The following is a 27,102-nucleotide window of genomic DNA, read 5'->3' on the forward strand; positions in this document are numbered from 1 at the left end:
AATAATTACTAACGCGTCGTCGCAGATGAGGTTCGTCACACCCCGCGAAGCAACTAGCCCTGCTCCCCTCAGCTCCAGCAATCGCATATGGTCTCTGATCCGCAGCACTGTATGCCTCGTATTATGCCAAGAGATCCTTTACTGTTGCCAATCTGACACAAGGGCCGATGCAAGCTTTAGGCTGGACCGTCTCGAGATTAATCTGCTCGCATTGTTCTCCGCTGTAATCGATTCCCTCAGGTAATACCAACTTTTCCTTTCTCTATTTGTATTATGTCTGGCTCGCCATCGTTACGCTGTTGGCTTGTGTCGATAGTAAATACTTGCTACTTCTTATAAGAAGTTCATGGCTATGAGCGCAGAAACGGCGTTATGGTTTGTTTCAGATTTACGAAGAACATTGTAAACAAGCAGTGACACTGTACCACGTATGTAGAAAAGTTCAATGACATGCTATGACTGCATTCTGCTGTGTATCGCTATTACTCCAGAATCTGGGGTCGAGTCAGATGATATCACTGGAGTTCGCGTCTTAGCGCGTTTTCTCCTTATCGATTCTCTCCTCACACAGCTGCTACACACAACGGCGCACCACTCGTCGCGCACAGTTTTGTCTCCCCACAATGGGACCCCACAAACGGCCTCTCCCTGATGGCTTCAGCGACGATTCGCCCTTCTACTCGTCGCAAGTCAATGCTTACCCATCGTCATCGCAGAGCTACGCGCATCCGTCATCGTCTCAAGGGCATGGATATGCGTCATCGCCTCGCGCCCCGAAGCAAACACGTACCGCATACAATTCACACACATCACGCACCGTATCAGGCTCGTCGCAACACGACCCTCTGGTCATTGACGATGACGACGACGAAGACGCGTCGCAAGATGCGCCCGATGCAACACAAGGATACAACGAGCAGCAGTACAGCTACATGTTGTACGGCGTGCAACATGCCAAAATTGTAGGAGTGAGATATTACGACGGGTATGCAACTGTTGGGGAGATGGTCATTTGTAGAAGAGAGCCGCATAACAAGTATGACGGTAAGATGCGCAATGAGCTGTGCTCCGTGTGAGTGATGGCTAATTGTTCGATACAGCAAATGCCATTCAGGTGCTCAACGTGCAGGGTCAGCAGATTGGTCATATACCCAAAACTGTGGCTTCGAAGTTGGCGAAATACATGGACCAGCGTAGTCTGCTCATCGAGGCGCAAATTACTGGTCCAAAGGGCGCCTTCGACTGTCCAGTTGAGCTCAAGTTCTATGGCACAAACGAGCCAGTGGAGCGCGAGAACCTCCTGGCAGCGATGCGCGCAGACAAACTCCCCATTGGACACGCGGCAGATCGCAAGCGCAAGGAGACCGCAGCCGAGAAGGAGAGACAAAAACTCGCCAAAGAAGCTGCCAAGCAGGCGAAGAAGAGAGGTGGTGCCGTTGTTGGTGCTGCTGGAGGCCTGAATTACGAGAATGGCATGGCAGAGTTTATGGCTGGCTCTTCGCAGGGCGTTGGTCCTGGGCCTAGCCTCGAAGACATCATCGGCGGCAGTGAGCGCTTCAACCCCAGGAATGTCGAGAGTGTCGTTGAGGAATTCGGTGTTAAGGAGAAGGATTTGGTAAGTAGTCACTTGACACATCATGAACTCCTATTAATTGTCTGTAGGCGGAAATGCCCAAGGCATCCCAGCCAGAAGCACTCGAGACAAAATTGCACCCCTTCCAACTGCAAGGTCTGCAGTGGATGTTGGACAAAGAATCACCTCAACTCCCAGCTCAAGGCTCGAAGGATATTGTGCAGCTCTGGCAGCGTCACCCGAGGATGCCGAACGCCTTCACAAATCTTGCAACCAACTATTCCATCACTAATCCTGTGCTTGCTTCAGGTGGTATTCTCGCTGATGACATGGGACTGGGCAAGACAATTCAAGTGATATCGCTCATCATGGCCGATAGAGCCCTCGGTCGCCGCGATCCTGACTCCTGCAACGCGACTCTCATCCTGGCGCCAGTCTCAGTGATGAGTAACTGGAGTACACAGATGAAGAAACATATCAAGGACAAGTATGCTCTCCGTGTCATGTTTTGGCACGGCACACGAAAGCAGCCCATTACACCTAAGCAGATCGAAAACTACGATGTCGTGATCAGCACATACGACTCGGTCTCGTCTGAGTGGTACTCGCAGAAGTCGACCAATGTACCCAGGCAGTCCGGGGTCTTCTCTGTGAAATGGCGTCGTGTTATCCTAGACGAAGGACACAACATTCGAAACCCCAAGGCGAAGAAGACAATTGCCGTTACGAATCTTATGGCGCAGTCTAGGTGGGTACTCAGTGGAACGCCCATCATCAATACCCTCAAGGATTTATACTCGCTTGTGCGTTTCCTCCGGCTATCCGGCGGCCTCGACACTTTTGAGATCTTCCACGGAGCTATCATGCGTCCAGTACTGCAAGGCGACGCACAGGGTAACATGGCACTTCAGCTCCTCATGAAAGGTGTCTGTCTGCGGCGGAAGAAGGAGATGTCGTTTATCGACTTGCGTCTTCCTGAGTTGTCGGAGTATGTTCACAAGATTAAGCTTCACTCGCACGAGCAGGAGAAGTATGAAGCGCTAGAGGCGTGAGTTCCACCCAGTTCAATACCATGATTTGCACACTAAATGATCTTCAGACAAGCGAAGGGTACATTAGACCTCTACAAGCACAATGTCGGCAAGCAGAATGCGGCGGATACTTATCGCCATTTGCTCGAAGTTCTTCTTCGTATGCGCCAGCTCGTAAGTGTACTTGATTGCTTTCTATGACAAATACTTACTTAACGGTTGAAATAGTGCAATCACTGGCAGCTTGTGGGAGAAGAGCGTCTTGACTCCATCTTGAAGCAGCTAGAAGCGGAAGGTGTTGTCGACCTGACCGAGGAAAACAAAGTTGCTCTTCAGAAGATGCTCCAGCTGTCTATCGATTCACAAGAGGACTGCCCCGTTTGCCTCGATACTCTGAAAGACCCAGTGATCACAAAATGTGCACACGTATTCTGTACGAACTGCATTGAGAGAGTCATAGAAACGCAGCACAAATGTCCCATGTGCCGCGCCGACCTCGAGTCTCTCGCTTCGACAGCTGTCAAGCCAGCGAAAGAGGTATCTGTTAAACCAGAAGCACTCACGCAAGATCAACTGGCAGACAAAGAGTCCCTCGAAAAAAACACATCCAGCAAAGTCGGTGCTCTGCTTGATATCTTGAAGGCCTCTAGCCAGGATCCGAGTAACAAGACTATTGTCTTCAGCCAATGGACGTCTTTTCTCAACATCCTTCAGCCTCACCTCACTCTACACGGATTGAAATACACCAGGATTGATGGGTCGATGTCGGCAACCCAACGCGACATTGCCCTCGAGGCCCTAGACTCCGACCCCGAAACTACCGTCATGCTCGCCTCCTTGTCGGTTTGCAGCGTAGGTCTCAATCTTGTTGCCGCCAATCAAGTCATCATGGCGGATTCATGGTGGGCGCCTGCCATCGAGGATCAAGCCGTCGATCGTGTACACCGACTGGGCCAAAAGCGCGAGACGAAAGTGTTCAGGCTAGTGGTTGAGGGTAGTGTGGAAGAGAGAGTTCTGGACATCCAGGAGGAGAAGAGAAAGCTCATGGGCCTTGCATTTGCGGAGAAGGAAGGCGGGAAAAAGAAGAAGAGGGCGGGAGCTGGGCTGGGGGATCTTATGAGGTTGTTGGGGCAGGGCCAGAGTCAACCGCAGCAGCAGACTCAGGACTAGGCAAAGACACGAAGTGTTTAGGTGCGGATATGGTTGGGTGTGTTTGGTTGTAAAATATCGACGGATGGCGTTATTTGCGGAAACGGATGGGTTTGATACATGCCATGGGAACAAGATCAACGGAACGGCTACGGCTTTGATCGGGCTTTGGAGTAGGGTTTTGTACTGTACTTCTCTCCATGTTTTCTTACATCAATGGTTGATTCGAGTTGCCAAACTACGAAGAGCGTAGACGGTTAGTCGACAGACTTTCCATGTTGCTGCTGGTGTGATTCGAGTGGTACTGTTGTCCATGTCCCTTGCACCTTCTTTGCGCATGATAAGGGCCATATGCTTTGGATCCGCAAACCCTCGAATCCTCCTGCATTGTTCCAGCAATCACCTCGCCCTCGAGAAGCTAGAAGTATGAACATCCGATTCATTACTGTTAGAATCCGACATGGTTCTCTTTAGATAGTCATCCATATATTTGATTGTTCACTTTCCACCTTATTCCCCTCCACCTACTCGCCCTTGCTCTTCGACAGGTGGCACAAACCCCTCCTGGAACCAACTCCAAACGTTCAATCCAACCTTCACCCCACTCTTAACCGGCAACCCCGCATGCCAGCTCTCCAGGTACCCGGTCCCATCACTCCGCATATTCTCCCAGAACACCGCATTCCTCGCCACCGGCTTAAAGATCACGCCCTGTCTCAAATCCACCTCTTTCCCCTCGCTCTTCCCACTTTGAGATGTCGCATTAGTCCCCGCAACCCCCTGTTCCTCCACACCATCCATCTCCTCTTCACACTCGATAAACCGACACCACTCGCGCCCCCTCGGTCTCTCCAAGCGCGGGAAATGCGTCCCCCCTCCCGTGCAGTTCGCAGCTACATAGACCATGAAACTGCTCACCCGCCCGCTCTTCTGCGTCCCCGTGCTCCAGTCGTAGTGGTACGTGTAGTGCCCGCCCGCGCCGTATCTCTGCGTCCACAGCTTCTCAATGAACATCCACGGCCGCCAGCCCTGGAAGCGGCGCGCGCGGTCCTCGATGCACTTCACCACATCATCACGCGGCAGCGGTGCCTTTTCGCTGTTACGGATAGTCTTATTCAGGTATTCTGCGTGGCCGGTCCAAGTCGTTGAGGGCGTGAAGAGCGGTTCGCTGGGGCGATGAGTAAGCATCCGTTAAGCGTCACACAGGCGGAACAACTTCTACAATTGTACAAGAACTCAAGACTCACCTCAACCCAACAACATGCCCCGCCTCCTCTGCGCTCAAGAATCCCTCAATGTAAACTACCAGAGGATCCCGTCTCAGCACGTAAACCCCCCGATACGCATGCTCCCCACACCTCAGATTCTCCTCCGGGAATACCAAGCCATCCAGCCTAGCACCGTGGTGCCCTGCGCTAGCGTCGCTAGGATGCGAGGCTCGCGTACCGTAGAAAAGGGACAGCAAAGGCGCGCCGGCAAGAACGTAAGCAATCGAGGCCAGAAAGACGTATTGAGTGAGCGAGGAGAGGGAGAGGGTCGAGGACATAGTTTCAGGGAGGTAAGGAACGTAAATGCAGCGGTGTAGAAAGAAGGATTTAAGATGTTTTGGCTGGGCCGTTTTTTGGCGACGCCCGAGTAAGGTCACCGTCTGTGCGTTTACATTGCTCCTCGCGGGGTTGCCTCATGTGGTAGAGATGCGGTAGTGAGTTGATGTTTTTAGGGGGGTGGCGTAATCCACCTGCTTGTGTTGTCGGATCGCTAATGCATATTGATTCGTCGTTTGAGACGAGGCTTGTATGTTCGTCGGTTCAAAAATCACTTTCAGAGACGCAGGGGTAAACACCGTAAACACCTCGGCTTGAGTATTAAGCATTGCATAAGAAGATCAACTCCTCACCCATTACACCTCTAAGAACGCCGCCCTAAGGGTCTTCGAGAAAGTCGTAGAAAACAAGAAACGGATGTATTGCTCAAAGAAAGCCCGTCGCTGTGATCTCGTCATGAAGCCGCATCCTGGCTTCATCAAGACCCCTAAGCCAAGCTTGTCGAGTCGTCCCAACTTGAACAAGCCCAAAAGAGACTGAATTCATGCAATGAAGACTCCGGCGAGCCATCGTTCCACCCACCGAACGCCAGGAAAGCAGCACTTCGTAGAAGCTAAACTCTTGTGGTATCTTCTTGCAGTTCGTGTCCTGCTATGAAATTGCAATCAGAAACTGCCTGCTCTATGCAGTGCCCTCGATTCAAAGTGGCGGGCCTACTCCTGCAGGCCCAGCACATGTCGTGAATGTTAACCGTTTCATCGCCTCCGTCAGCGTGCGCGCTCTCCGCGATGTACAGCTGCGCAATCACTGACTTCCTCCTGTCTGTCTCTCGTGTTGTTCCGCTACTTCTCGCGCGTAGAATTCGACCAGCATTGTCCCGTAAGCCTCCATTTCTTCCAATGGGACAGCTAGGCGAAAGTCGTTCAGCAGCAGAAACTGTAGCTCTAGATGGTTGAGTTCGACCAACGGCAGGCCACCAACCTGTTATGTATTAGTAACGCTCAACTATCAAGAAACAACCACATACCTTTGCGTATCTCGAGTTTGTGTAGAAGACGTCAGAGAAAAATTTGCTAGCACATGTAACACCAGCTATCACGAGTCGGTGAATGTTGAAGCTATCAACAACGAAGAAGTGTGATAGGTTGTATGTATCAGGTTCTAGGTCTTGCTGAGGCGGGGATGGTGGCTGAACTCCTGATACTTGGGGTTGAGACGATCTGCCAAGAGAACCAGAGGGTGGCGGTGTCGTAGCCTGTACTTTGACAGACGGAGCCTGCTGGGCTGCTGTGGAGTCGGTATTTGTAGATGCTGTGGAGTTTGCGCGCTCCAGTGATTGCTGGTTAGCCTGACGGAGGCTCATCATTGGTCCAGCGTTGACTCTCTCAGTCATCCTGTCGAAGTAGACCAGAAGACTAAGGAACACCTCGTATGTGGTAGGGCAGTATTTATGAATTCGGCTGAGATAGCTGAGGATGGAGATGCTAGGTACGTTCTTGCCGTGGAAAGCCAGCACGCTGCTGGTCTGCTGGCTCAATCCCGAGGTACCTTCAGGCGGTGGGATCTGGCGGTGCAGATGATCGTGCTGGCGATCGTTGGTGGTAGTGATTTTGGTTAGCAACCCGGCCACCATCTCGATGATGTCTGAAACGGGCATGTCGCTGATCTCATACTGGGGCCCAACGTCTGTGGGGTCACGTCGCTGGCGTCGCGACAGGGAGCGTGTCTGAGAGAATGGGCTGGACTCGTCGATGGCGAAGCTCTGGATGTGGGACAGGCTCTTCACCTTGATGCGCCGAGTTGGGTCTGCCGCAGCATCAGCTGCAGGTTGTGCCGATGGGGTGGGCTGCTGCGAGTGCGTTCTGAGAGGCGCCGGCGGATGCTGGTGAGAGACGGAGCCATGCGCGCTGGGCTCTGCAGGATTGTGCTGTTGCGGGCGTTGGGCGGGTGTTGAGCTCGATGGCGGGGCTCCCGAGTCGGTCATGGCAACATCCGTCTGCGAAGCCACAACTCGCGTCGGCGGGTTGGCGGCCACTGCAGGCGACGGGCGCGCGGTGGTGTGATGGGCAGCAGGCGACTCTTGCGTCTGCGGATGCCCGCCAAACATGGTGTTGTGAAAGTGGTTTCCACCAAAGTCGCTGACTACTATCGATCCCATACCGCGACGGCAGGTACTCGGGATTCTGCAGAGCGTAGGGAGGTTAGGGGTGGAAGGCGCGGCGCGGTGGCAGCACTGTCGAGCAAGGAGCGTGGATCAGGTGCGACGAGCGTGGGAAGTGTCGGTGGTATTGTCGAGCCGGTCGCGGTCAAGCTCTTATCGCAGACTACAGCCAGCGCAGACGATCAAGGCGACTCACGGGCAGATAGTGAACATTTCGTGCCGTGCCCAAAGTGAATTGGACGGCGACGCGTCTGGCAGGGAGGGTGAGGGGGAGGAGGGGGAGGGGAGGTGGGCAACACGAAGACGCGGGCGGTGTTGAGCTGGTGGAGCCGTTGTTGTTAGACTGGACTGCGTGGGGAGCGTGCCCAGGCCTCTTCGTCATCTGCCGCTTTGGCTCGTCGCTGCCCGAACTCCCTTTCAGGGCCTATCACATGCATGTGCAAGCATCAATAGGTGCATACTGTTCCCCAGCTTTGCTTTGCCCTGCTTCTTGTCGTAGCTATAGCTTTCCCATCAGAACAAGGCGATGAGTTAACGGTCATGTCTCATTGGACTATCATGTTGGCACCTGCCACTCAGGGCTGCCGAGCCTACACACCTCAAAGACGCTCGTACGCACATTTCTCAAGGCTGTCCAAAGGATGAAGGGCGAGCGGACGACGAGGGGTGTAAAAACCTTGTTAACCCTGCCGACGTTTCAGCCCCGTCGTGTGCCCACAACATGCGGTTCGCATGGCTTTCCTGATTCCAAACACCACCACGCAACTACTGCTTACCAGGGCCCTCGTAGCTCTGGTCTGGCAGGTACAGGTGCCGCTGCGCGCCTTTGGCAGTGAGCACGACCATGCGAATTACACCTCCTGAGCTCCCGTCCCACTTGATAGCCTCTGAGAGCGAGCCCTTGACAAACTGGATGCCCTCCTCCTCAGTCATGTTCTCCTTCCAGTTTGCGTCGCAGTAACCGTAGATGTATGTTGATCCAGAACCGCCGATTGCGTATGATTGCTTGTGTAGAGAACCACCGAGAGGAATTGAATACACTTGGCCACCGTGTCGAGAGTCCCATCCCGCAATAATCATGCCCGCCCTATGAATTGTCAGCCGAGCTCGCGGTTGACATCCGCGTCACCTACGAGAGCGAGTCCTTGTTGGAATAACAGAGCTCCTGGAATATGGCTGCCGCCGTCTGTGTCGTTGGTGGCTCGTCGTTCGTGATGCCATATGAGCCCAGATGGTAGTGCACAATGTCAGCCACCGCCTGCGTGTCTGCTGCAGAACCGGACCTGCAACACCAAATTGTGTCGTGGACTTGTGTGAGCTTGTCGGTGACACGGTTTGCAATGTATGCTCCGGTTGTCGTCCTACTATCTGCGCCTAATATTACGCCGTCCTTGAAGTTGATTGCCATGCTGTGCGAGTCGTCAGAGAATGCGGAGTAGTGGCGTGGGTTGAGGGGACAAACATGGAGGTACCGAGACTAGACATGTCTGTTAGCACGCTGGAGAATCGCTAGTACTGGTTAAGTCTTACTTGACCTCGCCCTTCTTGAGGTGGTTCATGTCGACATGGATGCCATCTGCGCAAAGGTGAGCTTTAGAGCTGCGTAAGTCCAAGGCCCAAGTTACCCTCTCCCAAGGAGCCAGTAGTCATCATCGTGATAGAGCGAGCTGGTGGTTTGTAAGGCCGATCGTTTCTATAGAGATGTCTTCTCGGAGTTTCAAGATGGGCGGGGAAGAAGCTGTGGGGTGGTGGTTGCATAGTTGGTGATGCGCAGGCAACGCGAGCAACTCGGTCTTGGCACTGCGCTACCGCGCTAAATCCCCTACCGTAACATGCGACAGCTATCTGTCCGTCAACTCCAACACGCGCCCGGAGAACTGCAGCCGCAATCGAAAGCCTTCTTCTATTCTAGTTACGCTCTATGGAGAGGTGATACATTCCCCCTCCTACGCTGTTGCTGCGTATTCTCCAGCAGACATTGGCAACTTCAATACCAAGCACTACCCCTTCCAGCAGATCCCCCAGACCAGGATTATCCAAGATGAGTTCGGCAGTCGACAACTTCATGTCCTACTTACGGCTCCCACTGCTTGCATCCTCTGGTATCGCGGCTGCTCTCAGTGGGCTCTTGTATTTTAAACAAAAGTCTGTAGTTACAAATTGAATTACCAATAAACACTTGACTAACAAGTACAGCGAGATCATCTACCCCAGGGCCTTTCCGCCAGACGCTCGTACCAACGTCCCACGACCATCGCAATTTGGCCTCACCGATTTTGAAGAGCTGTTCATCCCTACACCAGATGGAGAATCCCTCAGCGCCTTCTACATTCGAGCAAACAAGCAACGTGCGCGCAACGTGACGATTCTCATGTTTCATGGGAATGCTGGCAACATCGGTTACCGACTACCTATCGCAAAAATACTCGTGAACGAGCTGGGGTGTAATGTCCTGATGCTGCAATATAGAGGCTATGGCTTGTCGTCCGGCAATCCGAACGAGAAGGGGCTCATGATTGATGCACAGACTGGACTGGAGTACATACGCCAGCGACACGAGATTCGCGGCTCACGTATAGTTCTATACGGACAGAGCATCGGAGGTGCTGTTGCGATTGGCCTGGGTGCTCGGAATCAGAAGCACGGCGACATTGCTGCAATCATATTGGAAAACACATTCACATCGCTGAGGAAATTGATTCCAACGGCTTTCCCTCCTGCTCGATTCCTCGCTCCGCTCTGCCACCAGATATGGCCGAGCGAGGAGACCCTGCCTCAGATTACCAAAGTGCCGATTCTGTTCCTAAGTGGGTTGAAAGATGAAATTGTTCCGTAAGTGTTGTGTCAGGAATTGAGAATCTGTTCAATCACTGATATTTTCCATTAGGCCTTCCCATATGAGCCGGCTGTTCCAAGTGTGCAAGGCTACCAAAGTATGGAAAGAGCTTCCCAATGGCACACACAATGATACAGTTGCAGAGCCAGGTTATTTTCAACACATCGGCCAATTTCTGAGCGAGTTTGTAACTCAATGAGACTAGGTATCTTGTGGAGCAGCCGTCGCCTAAACAGTTTCCACTGGTCCGGGCCCCCGTTACGAAGCACGTGTTATAGATAATATATGAGGTTTCAAGGTTCACTGTGCGTAGTCGAAGAGATGTTACCAATCCAGCACGTTTGTACGTGGATCGAGTCGTGGCTCTTACAGACACAGAGCGTGTGCAGTCCACGACCGGAGGGGTCAGCGCGTCTAGATAGATGACTGGGCGCCGCACTCCAAGTGGGGACATCGAGACACTACGTAACTTCGCATGCGTGACGAGTTCACAGCATGTGATTGTCTCGTTCAAACCAAAACTGTTCTCAATCAGATGAGATATGGGCCCGGTGCAAATTTGAGTTCTTTGAAGCTCGGCAGTTCTGTCAAACAATAAATCAACTATATCGTATGTTATGACGGCGTTAACTATATTAGTTCCCGCAACAATGACACGCCATTTGTGATCGCCAGGGGCGCGGCGACGGATCTCCTTTCAAAAACGTATTTTGCCAAGTGCAGAGTGCATGGTAGCGATCTCCACCACAGCCACGGAGCTTACACAATCAACGCACGCGCAAGACGAGGCATCCGAGATGACGGGACGAACTGCCTCGGTATCTTAGACAATGATTCATATCTCCGATACCTATTCCAAAGTAGCGGGGTTCTGGCCAGACTTGCTTGTACGACACGATCTCGCCGAGCGTTGTCGGAAGAGTGGTGGTGGTTTGGTAGAGCACCTGTGTTTGGACCCTTGATGCCAGCCTAGCTTACGCCACTGAGCCACTGATGATTACGTCGGTCAAAGCTCGAAAGCTTGAACTTCTCGAACGTTGAGCTCTGGGCCTTTCGGAATCGAGCCACAACAGTAGTGGCTGTGCTAAACAGTCGTGCCGATCTCTCGTCCTTTTTTGCGGTCATACCGAGTGGCAAAGAAGCTGTGATTGGCGCGCCCCACATCCGCTCACAAACGGTCGTGGGTGCATCTGCTATGGAGACGTCTTCGCTTCACTAGCCCGTGTGAGCAAGCCGGGCACGCCGTCTCGCCACTGCCATGTACCAGCGAGTCGGTCTCAAACGCGTACTCCAGCCACTCTTCTCAGGCACTACTGCCGCGAGGCTTGCTATCAGGGCACAGGCCTCTCGGGAGCTGTTAACGTTGCTTTCTGCCGGTTCATGTCAGTCCCTGACGTTAGCATGTCATGATCATGATGCCCAAACGTCCACGCGGCGGCCACGGCCACGGCCACGGCTCCTCCCCTGTTCTCCTTGTCGATCCAAAGTTTTTTTTAGGGCAACCAGCTTGTGCGAGTTCTCGTGCAACCATCGCTGTGTACGGAGTAGGTAGCGGTCTCCCTTGGTCGGCAGGCTACGTTGGCGTCTGGCTTTGGTCGACTGTACAGTGTCTTTCGTTCACTTCACACGTTGGCCTAATCTGAAAATTGCATAGTTGAAGCGGAGCAAGCATCGTACTATGTCTTGCGTTCTTCCAAGACACGGCATTCTCCTGTTTGCTCTTGACTTTTCCTAGAAACCTAACAACCTAGCAAACTCAACTAGGAATCCGTGACCAAGACCACATCATCATTGTTTTCAGAACTCTTAGTTTAATTTCTAGGGTCTTCCATCTCCTAGGTACTTGTGTGCTGACAGGGTCCGCAAGCATCACGATAGTCGGCCAGGATCAGCGCTATTGCCCATGAGCGTCTAGAAACGCTCACTCGCCACAGTACCATTTCCCGTCCTTACGACATATGCCCTGAAACCCGAATTACCTTGACTCTTGCATTGTGGTGATCATGTCGCCTCCAGAACATCGGTTCGGGCCCTGTCGCTCCACAGCCCAGCCACAGCCTGCACCAATCCTGAGGCAGAAGGCGTGCAAACCTCGTGCGGCATTCCCGCTCGCCCTGGGCCAGCCAGTAGACCGTTCATGAAAACCCCCGCCTGTCTAGCCTTTGACCAACTACCTGGACCTACGCTTAACCCCATTGCGTACGCTACCGCTCCCGCTGTCAAGCCTCATAAAGCTTCAAGAGCTCGCTTCTGCAGCCTGAGTGGCTGCATAATCCGGATCATCGTCCCCCAACCGGAGCCCCTACTCTTTCTTGGGACGGTGGCACTTTCTCCATGCTTCTTATTTTACACGCGAACTCTCACTGCCTCCTTGTTTATCAATATACTCCAATCATCACTCCGTCTGAACCACTATCTTTCGGTACTCTGTCTTTCCGGCTGGTCACTCATCTTGGATTATCTTGATATAGCATCAGGTACGTTGTGCATTTTGGTACGATATCAACACACAGTCGAAGTTACTCAGATTGAGTACAACTTCGTCCTCCATCGCTCGCTTAACTTTTTGGATATGAGCTAATATGGCTTTCATTTGGGTTCAACAGTGGTTTGCACTTCCTACTATCTCTTACCCAGCTCAGATGGGTGATTTACCTCCTGGATCCAGGCCTCAGGCCTCGGATGTCATCGCAACTGGTCTTGCGCACGATGAAAATTCGACTTTCTATGGCTCCTCAACCTACAAATCTCCAGACAGCAACGCTCCGTTTTACTCTCAGCTGAGTTCGATACCCCAAGGCCCGCCTCGGCAAGATTTTCGCTCTTCTGTGCATACCTCCGTGCAGTACCAGCCTCAAGACAATCGTGTGTCTCCTCTCAATATGGGCTCAATGGCTGGAGCGCTACCAGACTTTGGCTCCAGCGACGAGAGTTTAGCCAGCTCACAGGGCATCCCACGGACGCTCTCTGGCGCATCACCGTCCGCCATAGCTTACCAACTCGGGCAGAATCTGCAAATGCCCACGCACATGTCCGGCAACTTTCCTGTTCACCAACCTTATCCATCTTCGTATGCTGCGGGCCCATACCAGCAGGGTTTTGTACATACGCAAGGTTCTCAACAGGGTGCTTATCCTCCTTTTGCGGCAAACCAGCAACGCCTCTCCGGACCAAATTCGATGCAACCCCCATATCAACACTATCAACAGCCTTCACAGTTTATGTACTATCCAGCGCCCTTTGGACATCAGAGCCATTACGTTCCCGGATACCAGATGCACGGCGCTCAGAATCAAGCAATCTACGGAAGAAGGGGGAGCTCGACCAGTGCATCATTTGCCATGCCTGGCCAGAACATCGAGCCATCACAGTACGAAGGAATCTACTCTGACCCTCGTATGGGTCCAGGAAGTGTACAAAACATGGGTATGACTGGGCCTGCGTATGGCGCACCGCAGGTTCAGAGTTCAAGTGAGTAAAATTCGGTCCCTAACGGTGCTTTCAGATGAAGCGCGAGTTTCATCGGGACATTCACTGACTTGGTGGGTTCTAGGTCTCCCTCGCTCAGGCCCTGTTAGCTCGATTCCTCGCGGACCACCTCGAAAGCCAAAACAATCCGGGCATGCGCTCTGGGTTGGAAATCTTCCCCCTGGCACTACAGTCATAGCTTTGAAGGACCATTTCTCGCGCGAGGCAACAAAGGACATTGAGAGCTTGTTCTTGATCTCCAAGAGTAACTGTGCATTTGTGAACTATCGCACAGAAGCTTCTTGCACAGCTGCTATGCACAGGTTCCACGATTCGCGTTTCAACGGCGTCCGTCTTGTCTGTCGGCTGCGCCGCAGTTCGACGCCGGCCTCTGGAGTGCCTACGGGGCCCTCAGCTATGATGGGCAGCCAGCACAGTAACTTGTCCTCACCTTCAACAACCAGGCCAGACGGCGAACCTGTAGACAGTCCGCAAAACGTCGATCCCGAATCTCCAACTCTCAACAACAACAACGGTGTGAATGGCACAGGAGCATCACAATCCTCGAACAAATATTTCATCGTAAAGAGTCTCACACTGCAGGACTTGGAGCTCAGCGTACGAAACGGGATTTGGGCTACCCAGTCCCACAACGAGGATATCCTAAACAAGGCCTTTGAGGTAATTTCGTCACGACATACTACATTGCGATGCAGATGACTAACGTTTGGTAGTCGGCGGAAAATGTGTATCTTGTTTTCTCGGCGAACAAATCCGGCGAGTATTTCGGCTACGCTCGCATGGCATCATCCATCCTAGAAGATGGCTCTTGTATCATAGGATCGGTACCCAAACCCGAGAGTGTTGAAGAAGCACCAGATGCGCCCAAGTCAATCCCTACACCAGCCATGGAGTGGGCTCCGCGAGGAAGAATCATCGACGATTCGGCGCGTGGTACAATCTTCTGGGAAGCAGAGAATTCCGAGTCAGAAGGCGATGACGAGACGGTTGTAAGGGAAGACACTCCAGTGGACGATGCGTCCTCTTCGGCAGTCACTCAAAGCTGGGGCAAACCTTTCAAAGTCAAATGGGTGTCTACAAACCGCCTGCCTTTTTACCGCACGCGCGGGCTTCGCAACCCTTGGAACGCCAACCGGGAGGTCAAGATTGCGAGGGATGGCACTGAGCTTGAGCCCAGTGTCGGAGAGCGATTGGTGCAGATGTTCCACCGTCTGGGTCCTTCGAGCGCCGCTGCGCCGATGATACCACTTCCTCCTCAGATGCGGCCTTATTAGCTTCGTGCTTTCTTGGACCGGCACTCGGCGTTTGAATGCGGTGCTTCGCGCCTCATTGTCACGCAAAAGTTCATTGGCCTGCTGGACAGGGTCAGTATGCCTTCATTCTTATCATGTTAAGACGATTGTATTCGACCGAACACTGATTATCAGACGACAACGTAAGTTTATTCGCTTGTCTTTTTTTTTAAATGCTTCGTATTTGCTTTCTTGTAAGTTGCGAGGCAGATTTAATCGAGGACATGGAATTGGAGTCTCGTTGTTATGTGTATATGTAATTGTAATCAAATTGCTTTCGCATAATTCGATCTTGTGTACACATCACCGATGACCAGAACGTTTCTTCAAACTATTTGTGGATTATGTCACTGTCTCAACGGTCATGCAAATCACAACCTGTCATAATCAACATGTAGGTATATAAAAACGCAGCTCAAATTTGGAAGAGATCACCGCAAACAGGCCATTTCTTACTGTAGATGAATCCTCTCTACAGTCTCAGAATCCTCAAGGAGCAATCTGACCAATACATTTTTGGCGCGTAAGAAGAAGGACCCTTTTTTAATCTACCTTCCATCCATCCGCTCAATCTCGTCCAGCATCCTAATGAAGGATACCCTGTCATGACATCAACTAAAAAAGAACCACTTTAGCCATCCATCCTTCTATCCTCAGACTTCAGGAACCCTTTTTCCTCGCGATCCTCGCCGCCCCCTGACTATGCATCCATACCGTGCGGTCATCGTGCGCAAATCGGGCCGATATATGCCCTGATATCACCATGCAAATTCCAACTTTTGCATGGGGCTCTGTGCGTATGTGTGGCGGTGCAGCTGAAAGTTTCTGGACTAAGACGGTAAGGTTTGGGAAGTGGTGTGATGTATGCGTCCGCGGAGCGTTATTGGAGAACTTTCGGAAGTGGCTAGGGGGTAAGAGGGAAGGAGTTAGGCACGCTGTGCAGCTTCGAGGGCATGGCATGGTGCGTGGATGCAGGGTCGGTCGGTTTGATATCCATTGCATCGCATCGCATTGTAACGCCTCGGCATTGCATCGTGCTACTTATTTTTAGTAATGCGTGTAGTTTACACATGCAAGACATAGAACGATTGAGCGGAGTTGTCTTGTGCCCTTTCAAACCACACCTAGGTACTCGTCGTAGATGTGCAATACTCTTACGCGTTTATTACGGTCATATCCCGGGGTTTTTGCTTTTTGCTATGCCGCGGTTAAAATCAACTGCATTAAACCTAATAGGGACATCGTACATTCACTTCTCAACAACCAACCTTTGGAGACGCGCAATCCCAATATCAATCCGCTTCTAGACAAAGCACTCCCCCGACTCATGGGCTCTATGAATCGTGCAGACAACACTTGCCATCTCCACCGGACCATGAAATTGATCTGTCCACCGCTTTCACGGCTCACGGGTCCTTGCCGCGCTGTCATGATAATTCCCGCTCGCGGCATTTATCCTACTGTGGTACCTAGGGAAGCGAATACGACACAAACCCCATTCCGGTTCAGACCGATCAAACGACATTTGGCGATTCAGCATCTTGAAGCGCGCTTGGCAGAGCGTTCCTGCCTAGCTTACAGCACTACGGGGGACGTTGTGGTTAACGATTCAGACATCTCCCCACCAGGACTGGCAATGAGAACCGGCATCAACGTGATCTCAGGGTTGTGAAAATGAATAAGTTTATGTTATGACATTTGGTTCCAAGTTGAGGTGTTGTGCTGATCTCCGTCGTCGGGTAGAGTACGTCGGAGTTGGGCGCAGGAGTGTAGATCTTGGTGTCTGCGCTGGAAGGAGTCGAGCAGATCGATTCTGTAACTTGCTTGTCCATGCCGATATGGGGATCTTACGCGGCGAGCTTCTGCATTGGTCGGTATGTCCCGAATAAGACGTATGGCAAGGCTTGCGTGTCAGGAGTGTTAGTACCACGCCAATACTCTTCGAGTGCGGAGTGGTGGCTACTACCGTAGAACCCATCGAAGATTGAGTTTCCCGAGCTCTTTAGCACAAACCTTCTACACTGTTAGATATACGCCTAGATTTTAGGCCCATTTTTATGACGGACCCCGCATATCAAAGTCATGGTTAAAACACGTATCATTAATGCAATTTGCTCCTTGTCATCTGGTAACATGTTGTCCAGCAATACCTTTGCCGCCATTCTTCTCCAGAACGAACTCTACTCTTGTACGAAGAAGTCTCCCTCTCACCCGAGAGACCATGAGGCACTGTTCAACGCACCATCTTCACATCAAAATCCATGCAGAGAAGCTTGGTCAAAAACAACACCATGTGAATTCTCAAGATTCCCAATAGCGTCTTATGCTAGGGCAAACAAACACCCAAACGCTCGTTGATCCGATGATACTAGAATTTAGGCTAGCTTTCGTTTGGCTAGACTGGTATATCATCACTTAAATGGAAAGAACTGCTGATAAAGGATCAGGTAGTCAAGATGCTTTTGACCATGAAAACAGCATCAGTGCGCAGTTATATGCTGTGTTGACCCCGTACTTGTGCCTTGAGCTGAAACTCTGCTAGATAGAGACCATACATACAATACCCAGCCGGTGCGAGCACAGTGCTCAAACAAGTTCAAGCCCTGTAACGATGAAGTGACGTCTGCATCAGTACATTGAGCAGAAAGTCGTCAAGAGACGGTCAATCAGCTCTTTGTTACTGTTATTATGTACTCTTACTAATATCTACTGCGTATAAAGCTTGTGCAACAAGCATGAATACGCGATAAACTTAAAATAATAATGATGAAGTGAAGAAAAGAGTCTTTGCAGTTAAGCAAAGACTACCCACATACCCTCCCCTTTGAGTTCATACATAGGACCACACGTTCACTGTACTTCTCAGACCTCCACTGCGCTGATGATGTTCTCTCTCGGTGCAAGAACTAAATATACACCCACTAGGTCCCAGCTCACTGGTGTCTTGTACTCTTCCAGATTGATCTAATTACTCATATCACTTACGATACTTTCGAGTGTGAGACATAAAACATTTCTCGACCAGCCTCTCCATCAAACCGACGACTTCGAAACAGCCAGTTCCAAAATACATGTTCCCGATATCCATCCAAGTAGTCAAGGCCTTGCACTATTACTACATGCTAGTACCTAGACAGTGTCAAGCACCCTCGCACAAACGGCTTTCTTCCTCAACAAAACAAGATACCACGATACAACGATAGTGAGTGATGAAAGTTTGACAGTTGATCAAGCGTTTTAGCGTTACGTTGTAGATATTCTGGACGTTCTGGAAGCTGTCCAGCCATCCACACCAAACGCGGCATACGTGCTCAACGGGCGTTGGACACGAGTGTAACAAATCATGGATGGTACGTGTATGTATTAGTGTGATGTGTGGGTGAGAGAGCTAGCTAGGTAGCTCATGCCATATATACATGCCAAGATCCGTGATAACGAGGGACTAACACACCCTCCCACCCCGAGACGCCTCCTAGTCTGAGCTAAAACTTATTTGTCGTTCAGAAGTCTTCCTCGTACAGAACAAGCCTGCATGTATACACGTCAGACAGCCAATGCCAAGCATCTACTTACTTACCTTGAGATGAAATTCCAAGTACTAACCCTCTCCTGCTAGTAAGCAAAACATACACATATCCTGGTTCCAATCCCCTACCCAATCTCCAACCTCTCCTTTCCTAGACCCCAAATTAACTCCCACCCCAGCCTTCCAACCCATGCTTTCCGCCCCGGCAAAATCGAAATCAATGCCCTCAGTGAAGAAACTTGACCTACTCTATCCTGCCATATGCCACAAGACCATACAGCAGAGAAGCGCTGAAACCAAATATTAGGCACTGAGCACTGGGGCGGATGGCAATCCCGTCCCCCATCTCTATCTAGACAAGATCGTTGTACCTATCGAGTTCTGTTGGAGGATATGGACTAGGTCATGGTGATCAAGGTATTGCTGGCGGCCTGGTATCGAGGTCGAGGATGTGCTGTCTGCTTGCGCATCACGACTGGCATGAACAGAGCACCAGAAGAGCGATAGTTCGATGATTGAGATGGTTGATGGAGCATGTAATCGAGGCATAAGGCCGAATTATATGCCCAATGTAATTGGCATGGCTGGGACATTTACATGATATTCAACATCTGGTGTGTATTAGGCGTGTGTGGGTTGTGGTGATGGCTGGTTCAATTCGGTGGGTGTAGAGAGTGGGTGTAGGGTGGGAGTAGATTGGGTGATTGGCGGGGATTGAGGTAGTTGCTTCCTTTCGACATATATACAGACCCCCCGAAGCTCATCCATCAAGGGAGATGCTCCGCAGAGAAACGCAGGACCAGTACCACGCGCGATTGTAGAGCCAAGACTACAACTCCCTGCCATGCCACCAACACTACAAGTCCATCCCCCCGACCCTCACAAATGCTTCCCAAACCACTCCAGCCCCTGCTTCTCCGCATCATCCATAGCCTTCTTATCCTTCTCGCTACTCCAATCGCCCCTGAGCGCAAACCCATGAACCTGCCCCTCATAAACCTTCACTTCACTCACACTCTCCTTCTTCTGCATAAGCTCCCTAATCTGCCCAATCTCCTTCTCACCCAGCAGACTATCCTTATCGCCCAGTGCCAAACTCAGCGGCTTAACAACGGGCTCGAAATCCGCCGGGATCGCGACCAAGCTCGGGTGACACGCCACGGCCGCATCCACCACATCTGAATGCGCAGCGAGAATCGCGTACCGCCCGCCCCAGCAGAAGCCGATAGCGCCCACCTTCTGCGTATCGCTGCGTTGCCGGATGGCAGCGAGGAAGTCGTCGATGATCGGCTTGGAGACTGCTTCGCGATGGGAGATGAGCCAGGGGCCGAGCGTGGCGCCGACCTTTGCCGTGGCGGTAGCTTTTTCGACGACGGTCTGGGACTCGCGGACGGGTAGTGGGGGCTCGACGACCTGCAGGAAGTCGATGGGGAGGGAGTCGCCGTTGTGGACGTCGGGGATGTAGGCTTTGTAGCCGGCGCGGGCGTAGGAGTCGGCGAGGAGACGCGTGTTGGTGAACTTCCAGCCGAAGACTGGGGGTGCTGTTAGATATGCTGGGGGGTGTGGGTGGGGTGGGGTGCGTACTGTCGACGAGGAAGACTACGGCTTTGCCTTTGGAATTGTCTGATGGGGTGGCGACATAGGTGTTTAGTCCACCTGGGAGACGTTAGTTGTTGTTCGGTTTATATCATATTGATTGACTCACTGATGACTTGCTCACTCCCCGTAGGCGTACCCTCATTGACCTTGCCCGAGAGGCAGCACGCACTCATTCCAACTCCGGTAGACATTGCGATGAGTTGAACTTATGTGATATGACTTGCTATTCACGAGCAGAGAAAACGTCCAGGTCAAGAGAAAGAACAAAGCAATGCAGAAACACAGTCTCACGAAGCCTAGGGTTGTGAGGGATGGTGACGTGCATCTTCAAACGTCGACATGACGCAACGGAACCCCCTCCGTCGCATAACATAGCAATGCACTACACATAGAACAAAGCATGGCCAATCTTTGCAGTATCCGCGAAACCCATCACATCGCCTACATAATCAGTGATTAGCAACCCCGCCTCAGCACCAGCGCGGAGCTCCGTCCAGAATTCCAAATCCAGCCCGAAGTCGTCGAGGATCGAGATGTTCCGAGAATGCGGAGAAGTAGCAGTGACGAAGCAGCGCACTAGCTGCATGAAGCCAAACCCGCAGTTTATAAATAAGCTTTCATGACATCGTCCAAGGCATTGGCGCCGCGTTTGTATGGTGGTGCAAAGCCTTGGGTTGCGTTGCGTCGTTTCGAAGGATGGCAAATTGCTACCGTACCCGTCCCGTCGTGACGTCAGTCGTATTCCACGCGGGTGAGACATTGCGCAAATCTCAAGAGGGAGATTATCTGTGGAGAAATGTGATTTTTCCAGTAATTGGTATTTGCGTCCCACGACAAGACGTCAAAGTGTCGAGCACTACCAGTACTCTACGCAAAGTGGTATGCGTAATCTCTAACCACTCATCAGTGTATGATCCAGACCAACGCCGTCGCCAATGATGAACCGTCACTCGTGGCAGCTATAATAATACAAAAGAAACAACACGAAAAAAGTCGCTGTAAACTAAAATCTAAGCCTTCCACTTCGCCGTAGTCCATTCATTGTACTCTTTCTCAAGATCTCTTTGGACCCATGGAATAGTAATGGCGGTCCAGATGCCCGCCCAGAGGAATGGCATTACCCAACCGACCTAAGAAAGTTAGCATGGAGCGAGGTGGCGGTTGCAAGTGGAACTACTTACAACGTAGGCAGCATCTCGCGGAATAGTGAAGACAATGACGGTGCAGACTAAGGAGCAGACAACGGCGCCAATAGCCCAGAAGAGAGTCAGGCGATGTAGCATCTCGCGGAAGCCCTTGCTAGCCTGGTACCTGAGGTTCAGCCTTTGTCGGAAGTCGGTAGTACCCGAGCCATCGACGGCACAGATGTCTTCAATATATGGGTAGATGCCCGGTCGGAGAGGTGCACCCATGGGTAGCGAGGAAATGCGGCAGGGGGCGGGCACTTTCAGGTAGCGGAGGACGTCGATTATCAGGAGTTGTACGCCAATGGCAAAGAGCATAGTTGGCGCAGGCATTGCGAGAACGCGGATAGGAGGATACTTGGGACATGTGCCGCTGGGAATGGTTAGACTGGACGTGAGAGGCGAGGGGGCAAGTACATACGCGATGAGCTCGATCATGACGAAGAACCATCCTACCGAAAGATTCCAGTGAAACCAGTCGAGCTGTATACGGTCAGTCTGGGGATGAGCGTGATTTCTTTGAGACTCACATAATGCCTCTGCGCGCCAATGACTCTGCAGTTGGAGTTCTTCTTCCACAGGCGAAAAAAACGGACAAAGTACTCGACGATGGAAACGGTTCCCAGCATTGCGGTGCTGATACTGAAGACGGCGTTTGCCGACAGCTGGTCTCTGGACAGGCCGTACCATAGGCCAAAGTACATGCCAATGGGCATCAAGATGCAATCGACGACAATCAGACACCAGAAGTAGACGATGGCCTTCTTTCGGATTCGCAACGAGTACTTGAGTGGCGGCGGGCGCCTGAAGTCGGGGTCATCGTAGGTGACCTGGGTGTGAGGATAGATGGCGTGAGGATAGGTGGCTTGGGCATTGGGAGAGACTGCGCGGCTGGCGGTCGCGCTGGGAATGGCGGCTTGCGTGGTGCTCCGTGGCTGTCGCTCGTCGTCGTCGGAGGCACCGTCGATGTTGATGCCCGGGACGTTGAGCGTGTTGGATTCGTGGGTATGCGCCGTGGCAGGGCGCAAGAGCTCGACGGGCGAGACCGACCTCAGCGGCTCTGTCGACGAGTGCTGAGTGGCCATGGCGTGCTAGTGATGGAAGACAGCACCAAGCAGTTGCTACGGCTGGGGAAAAAGGGTTCGTGGTCTTCGCGTTCCTTGTCGCGGTGCTAGCGGACGGTGGTGTCTTGGAGACGAGTTTGGGGAATGGAGAGATACAAAGGGCAGGCCGGGTGCACGTCTCATCGCGCAGGATGCACGCACTGCTATGACGTACTGCCGAGCATACAACGCCACGAATCAATCCCTCACACTACCCTCTGGCGCCGAGCCTACCAAGCCAATTAATCCCCACCCTGGCCGCTACACGCTCCGACACCACCTGACACTCGACCGTGTGCCACAAGCGCGCCCTGACCTCACCGACTCTCGACGTGAACATCGTCGCGCCACGCTTGCTGCTGCGGAACATGTAATACACACCACCCATGGCCACCTTCCTCGGCCTGCTCTTTTCATGCCTGGTGCTCGTCGCCTCTGCTTCTGGCAGTCGCGCCGGCAATAGCAGCCTGGTGTCGCAGCAGCTGTTCTGGGAGCTCGAAGAACTCGCGCGCATCGTCGACATAGCCTACTGCGTGGGCACTGCGGGCCTGGGCATCCAGAAGCCCTTCCAATGCGCGAGCCACTGTGCCGACCGCGACTTTGAGGGCTTCGAGCTGGTCGAGGTGAGCCGCTGCAGCTGCCATGCGCCGAGCACACGGCTCCGTACTGACTCCCTAGGCGTGGAACACCGGGCCCTTCCTGTCCGACTCGTGCGGCTACATCGCCCTCTCGCACTCGCCCGCCAACCCGCGCATCATCCTCGCCTTTCGCGGCACCTACTCCATCGCGAACACAATCGCCGACCTGTCCACCATCCCCCAGGCCTACGTGCCCTATCCCGGTGACGACGATGACGACCAGGCCAGCTCAGACTTTCTGGCCCCGAGAGTCCAACTCGAATCGTCAGAAGACGACCCTCCACCTGCCGATCCGCCCAAATGCGACAACTGCACCGTGCACATGGGCTTCTACTCGTCGTGGCTGCACACGCGCAAAGTGATACTCCCGCACGTCACAGCCGCTTTGGACAAGCACCCAGACTACAAGCTGGTGCTGGTCGGACACTCTCTGGGCGGCGCTGTTGCAGCCCTCGCCGGTCTCGACTTCAAGGCACGCGGGTGGAACCCCCATGTGACCACCTTTGGTGAACCCAGGCTCGGCAACAAGGAACTGAACGCCTACATGGACCAGCGCTTCAACATCACAGCCGACCACGAGCACAACAAGTTCCACCGCGTCACCCACGCAGGCGATCCAGTCCCCCTGTTGCCGCTGGCTGAATGGGGCTTCTCCATGCACAGTGAGGAGATCTTCATATCTGAGCCTGACCTCCCGTTCTCAATCGCTGATGTTCGACACTGTGACGGCGAGGAAGACCCGCATTGTATTGCCGGTAGCGACGCAGCACGTCCTGCATGGGGCGTGCCCACTCGGTTCAAGTTCTGGCAGCTGTTCTTCGCGCATCGAGACTACTTCTGGCGACTTGGTCTGTGTATGCCCAGTGGGAACCCAAAGGACTGGTATGGGAAGTACCCCACGGATGGCATTGATGACGACGACACAAACGAAATTGACGAACTGTGATGAGTGATGGATGATCCATGCAGAAAAAGTTGGTAATGTACATGCTGAATAAAAATTGTTTATCTTTCCCTCTTTGGTTTCATTTCTATGCCTAGTCTTTCCTTCGGTCCATCTCAACCAAATCATGATTCGTCAATTCATACCCCCCCAAACGCCTCTCCACATGCATCATCCATGGTCTATACAAATCCCCCCTAAGCTAGCAAATACACCCGCCCCTCAAACGCCGCCAACCGCTCCTCAACCGGCCCATCCACACTACTAACCAGCAGCTCCCTCTTCGCCCCCGCAATCTGCTGCGGCAACACCAACGCCTTCTCCCCATCAGTAAAATTACAAACAACCAGCGCCCTCTGCCCCTCCCACGTCTTGCTAAACACGAAGAAGTCGCGATTCCCCACGTTCAAATCGTCGTACTGCCCGTGCACGAGCAGATCATTATACTGCTTGCGCAGCGCGAGCATGCGCTTCCAGAACGCGAGCACCGAGTCCTTGTCGCCCTGCTGCTGCGCCGCGTTGCACACATCCGCGTCGTCGAGCGGACGCATCCACGGCTTTGCCGTCGCGTCGGGGGGCGAGAAGCCGTTGTACGGCGCTGTGGACCAGCTCATGGGTACGCGGGCGTGGTCGCGCGCGAGGTGCTGCAGCGACGCATATGCGGCTTTCAGGGCCGCGGGGTCGTTGTTTGTGCGCCGCGCGACCATCTTGTAGTAGTTGCTTGAATCTACGTCTTTGAACTCGCTCATGTCCCATGTGTCCGGGAAGTTTGTCATGCCGAGTTCCTGCCCCTGGTAGATGAAGAGCGTGCCGCTTAGTGCGCACATCATCAGGCTGAGCATCTTGCCGCCGGGGATCCGGTGCTGCGGTAGGTCCGAGGTGAAGCGTGTTATGGAGCGGGATTGGTCGTGGTTTTCGAGGAAGACGGTGGTCCAGCCGTCTGAGGGCGCGCGGATCAGGTCCTGCGTGCGGGTGATGGCGGCTTTGAAGTCCGGGAGCGTGTAGTTTCTGGGCGTGGTTTGGAACTTGTAGGGGCCTTGGCCGATGTCGACTACATCCTTGGGGGTTGTTAGTATGTGGGATGTTGGGTGTAAGGGAGGGGATGGGGGGGAACGTACAAATTGAAACACCATGTTCAGTTGCTTCTCCCGCGCGCTGACATACTGCATCACGCGCTTCATATCCGGCGTGTGCGGACACTCGCCTACCGTCATCGCATCGTACTTCGCTAGCACCTCGTTCATCTCGGCCAGAAACTCCGCCATGCGCGGACCATTGCAGTACTGCAGGCCAGCAGGCTGCCATTCGGACCCAGGATCCGTAATAGGCGCATCGCGCATATCGCCCTTGCTGTACATATTCACCGTATCGACACGGAAGCCATCGACGCCGCGCTGCAGCCAAAACTCCATGGCCGACTTGTAGATGGCCTGGCGCGTCTCCGGGTTCTCCCAGTTCAGGTCTGGCTGCTCCGGGCAGAACAGGTGCAGGTAGTACTCTTCCGTGGTGTCGTCCCATTGCCAGACGCTGCCGAGGAAGTTGCTGACCCAGTTGTTGGGCGGCTTGCGCTGGCCGTCGACGTAGCGTGCGGGCCGCCAGATGTACCAGTCGCGCTTTGGGTTGTCTTTTGAGGAGCGCGATTCTTGGAACCATGCGTGCTGTGGCGGGGGGTGTTAGCTCTCATTCATTCATTCATTGATTGCATGCATGTATGTCACTTTAGACGCGGGGTGACTAGTTCAAGGCGGGGCAGGGCATACCTGGTCAGACGTGTGATTGACAACAAGATCAAGCACCAGCTTCATCCCCCGTGCGTGAGTCTCGGCAATCAGCCGCTCCATGTCCTGCACGGTGCCGTACGGGGCGTACACGCTTTCGTAGTCGCGGATGTCATAGCCCATGTCCACCTGCGGCGAATCGTACATGGGACACACCCAGACGACATTGACGCCAATGGAGTGGATGTAGTCGAGCTCGGAGATGATGCCGTTTAGGTCGCCTATGCCGTCACCGTTCGAGTCCTTGAAGCTGGCGGGGTAGATCTGGTACACGACGCCGTCTTTCCACCACGGTCTCGCGGGGCCCGTCATGTTTGGGGTGGAAAGTGAGATTGGGGAGATGACGAGTCTGACAAGAGGGGGAGTGGGGGGGAGTTTCAGTATAATGAGGCTGTTTTTTGCGACGACTTGCGAGCTGCAGCTTTCTTATACCTCAGCGTGATCTCCGACAAGTGATCGACAGGCTCTGCATGCGAACCGACATGGCATGGGTTGACATGTATCGATGTCGGGGGAGCGGCGTTTCTGCCTCGTCATTGGCCACATGCCGGCCCGCACGGAGAAGATGTCGTGACGACAAGACGGGGTAAGAAGCATCTTTCCCATGGGGTAGAAGCATGGCTGCACCCCGCCAACAAGCTAACGAGGAAGCAGCCGAGAGTTGGAGAACCCAGCAACAGGTCCGACGTCGAACGAATCAAACACGAAACACGGCCGGTGAACGTTTCGTTCTCCGAGCAACTAACAGAGTTTACTTCACGTGAGCAGCCATTTTTAGAGTTAGTCGACACCCTTTTTTAACGCCGGTCCGTGTTCTAGCAAATCGAACGCCTGTAGCAATCTATCCGAGATTGCTTCCGCCCGCCTTCGAACGCTACTTTTTCCCCAGACTAGACCCCCAGATGCAATGCCCTATTGGAAATATGGGGTCCGTCGCGTTCACACCACCACAAACCTCCGATATAATACTCTGTCGCGTGAATCCCCTCACTCCACTATTGGCCTTTCCACACTTGGCAGGTGCTTGGGCATAAAACTCCGACTCCGCGTGCTCAAGAGTAGGGGGTTGTATAAGTAGAAGCTGGGGAAGCAACCAACCTGATCACCATCCATCGAGCTCCGAGTTCCCAGTTCCACGGTTCAAGAGCAAGCCAGGCCGCGAGATCTTCAGTGCATCTCGCGTGTATTCATCCTTTTATTATTGGTTTAGACATACTCGCCACCAAACTCGGTTGAGTACGACAACAAACAACACC

The 27,102-nt window shown here is 52.9% G+C and overlaps 10 protein-coding genes across 10 annotated transcripts; 4 read left to right on the forward strand and 6 right to left on the reverse strand.

Moving 5' to 3' along the window:
• Positions 1-588: 588 nt before the first annotated feature.
• On the forward strand, positions 589-3,986 carry P153DRAFT_307360 (uncharacterized protein). Its single transcript, XM_033664667.1, has 5 exons — positions 589-1,044; positions 1,101-1,615; positions 1,663-2,621; positions 2,673-2,778; positions 2,833-3,986. The coding sequence occupies exons 1-5, from the start codon at positions 624-626 to the stop codon at positions 3,772-3,774; spliced, it is 2,943 nt and encodes a 980-aa protein (XP_033528668.1). The 5' UTR covers positions 589-623; the 3' UTR covers positions 3,775-3,986.
• Positions 3,987-4,018: 32 nt separating this feature from the next.
• On the reverse strand, positions 4,019-5,700 carry P153DRAFT_108810 (uncharacterized protein). Its single transcript, XM_033661893.1, has 2 exons — positions 5,001-5,700; positions 4,019-4,921 (listed from the first exon to the last, which is right to left on the reverse strand). Exons 1-2 carry the CDS (start codon positions 5,297-5,299, stop codon positions 4,264-4,266), a joined length of 957 nt encoding a protein of 318 aa, XP_033528669.1. The 5' UTR covers positions 5,300-5,700; the 3' UTR covers positions 4,019-4,263.
• P153DRAFT_108809 (cyclin-domain-containing protein) lies at positions 5,701-7,538 on the reverse strand. Its single transcript, XM_033661892.1, has 2 exons — positions 6,325-7,538; positions 5,701-6,278 (listed from the first exon to the last, which is right to left on the reverse strand). Exons 1-2 carry the CDS (start codon positions 7,453-7,455, stop codon positions 6,102-6,104), a joined length of 1,308 nt encoding a protein of 435 aa, XP_033528670.1. The 5' UTR covers positions 7,456-7,538; the 3' UTR covers positions 5,701-6,101.
• A 333-nt stretch (positions 7,539-7,871) lies between these two features.
• P153DRAFT_363257 (proteasome-domain-containing protein) lies at positions 7,872-9,174 on the reverse strand. The gene is made up of 5 exons (XM_033667334.1): positions 9,084-9,174; positions 8,989-9,034; positions 8,921-8,935; positions 8,592-8,867; positions 7,872-8,545 (listed from the first exon to the last, which is right to left on the reverse strand). The coding sequence occupies exons 1-5, from the start codon at positions 9,109-9,111 to the stop codon at positions 8,224-8,226; spliced, it is 687 nt and encodes a 228-aa protein (XP_033528671.1). The 5' UTR covers positions 9,112-9,174; the 3' UTR covers positions 7,872-8,223.
• A 138-nt stretch (positions 9,175-9,312) lies between these two features.
• P153DRAFT_331319 (alpha/beta-hydrolase) lies at positions 9,313-10,908 on the forward strand. Its single transcript, XM_033665457.1, has 3 exons — positions 9,313-9,603; positions 9,655-10,290; positions 10,346-10,908. The coding sequence occupies exons 1-3, from the start codon at positions 9,500-9,502 to the stop codon at positions 10,491-10,493; spliced, it is 888 nt and encodes a 295-aa protein (XP_033528672.1). The 5' UTR covers positions 9,313-9,499; the 3' UTR covers positions 10,494-10,908.
• A 1,968-nt stretch (positions 10,909-12,876) lies between these two features.
• Positions 12,877-15,057, forward strand: P153DRAFT_381466 (uncharacterized protein; the record flags this gene model as incomplete). Its single annotated transcript, XM_033670045.1, has 3 exons — positions 12,877-13,765; positions 13,848-14,443; positions 14,497-15,057. 3 exons carry the CDS (start codon positions 12,877-12,879, stop codon positions 15,055-15,057), a joined length of 2,046 nt encoding a protein of 681 aa, XP_033528673.1.
• Positions 15,058-19,480: 4,423 nt separating this feature from the next.
• Positions 19,481-20,391, reverse strand: P153DRAFT_281451 (alpha/beta-hydrolase; the record flags this gene model as incomplete). Its single annotated transcript, XM_033663142.1, has 3 exons — positions 19,481-20,133; positions 20,186-20,257; positions 20,307-20,391. The coding sequence occupies 3 exons, from the start codon at positions 20,389-20,391 to the stop codon at positions 19,481-19,483; spliced, it is 810 nt and encodes a 269-aa protein (XP_033528674.1).
• Positions 20,392-21,210: 819 nt separating this feature from the next.
• On the reverse strand, positions 21,211-22,469 carry P153DRAFT_381468 (uncharacterized protein; the record flags this gene model as incomplete). Its single annotated transcript, XM_033670046.1, has 4 exons — positions 21,211-21,330; positions 21,382-21,757; positions 21,806-21,867; positions 21,915-22,469. 4 exons carry the CDS (start codon positions 22,467-22,469, stop codon positions 21,211-21,213), a joined length of 1,113 nt encoding a protein of 370 aa, XP_033528675.1.
• Positions 22,470-22,873: 404 nt separating this feature from the next.
• On the forward strand, positions 22,874-24,071 carry P153DRAFT_372733 (lipase precursor; the record flags this gene model as incomplete). Its single annotated transcript, XM_033669416.1, has 2 exons — positions 22,874-23,110; positions 23,166-24,071. The coding sequence occupies 2 exons, from the start codon at positions 22,874-22,876 to the stop codon at positions 24,069-24,071; spliced, it is 1,143 nt and encodes a 380-aa protein (XP_033528676.1).
• A 61-nt stretch (positions 24,072-24,132) lies between these two features.
• Positions 24,133-26,497, reverse strand: P153DRAFT_392890 (glycoside hydrolase family 13 protein). The gene is made up of 3 exons (XM_033671188.1): positions 25,829-26,497; positions 25,187-25,726; positions 24,133-25,126 (listed from the first exon to the last, which is right to left on the reverse strand). The coding sequence occupies exons 1-3, from the start codon at positions 26,156-26,158 to the stop codon at positions 24,266-24,268; spliced, it is 1,731 nt and encodes a 576-aa protein (XP_033528677.1). The 5' UTR covers positions 26,159-26,497; the 3' UTR covers positions 24,133-24,265.
• Between the last annotated feature and the right edge of the window lie 605 nt (positions 26,498-27,102).

Source organism: Dothidotthia symphoricarpi (assembly GCF_010015815.1).
Source record: "Dothidotthia symphoricarpi CBS 119687 unplaced genomic scaffold P153scaffold_2, whole genome shotgun sequence".
Classification (NCBI taxonomy): domain Eukaryota; kingdom Fungi; phylum Ascomycota; class Dothideomycetes; order Pleosporales; family Dothidotthiaceae; genus Dothidotthia; species Dothidotthia symphoricarpi.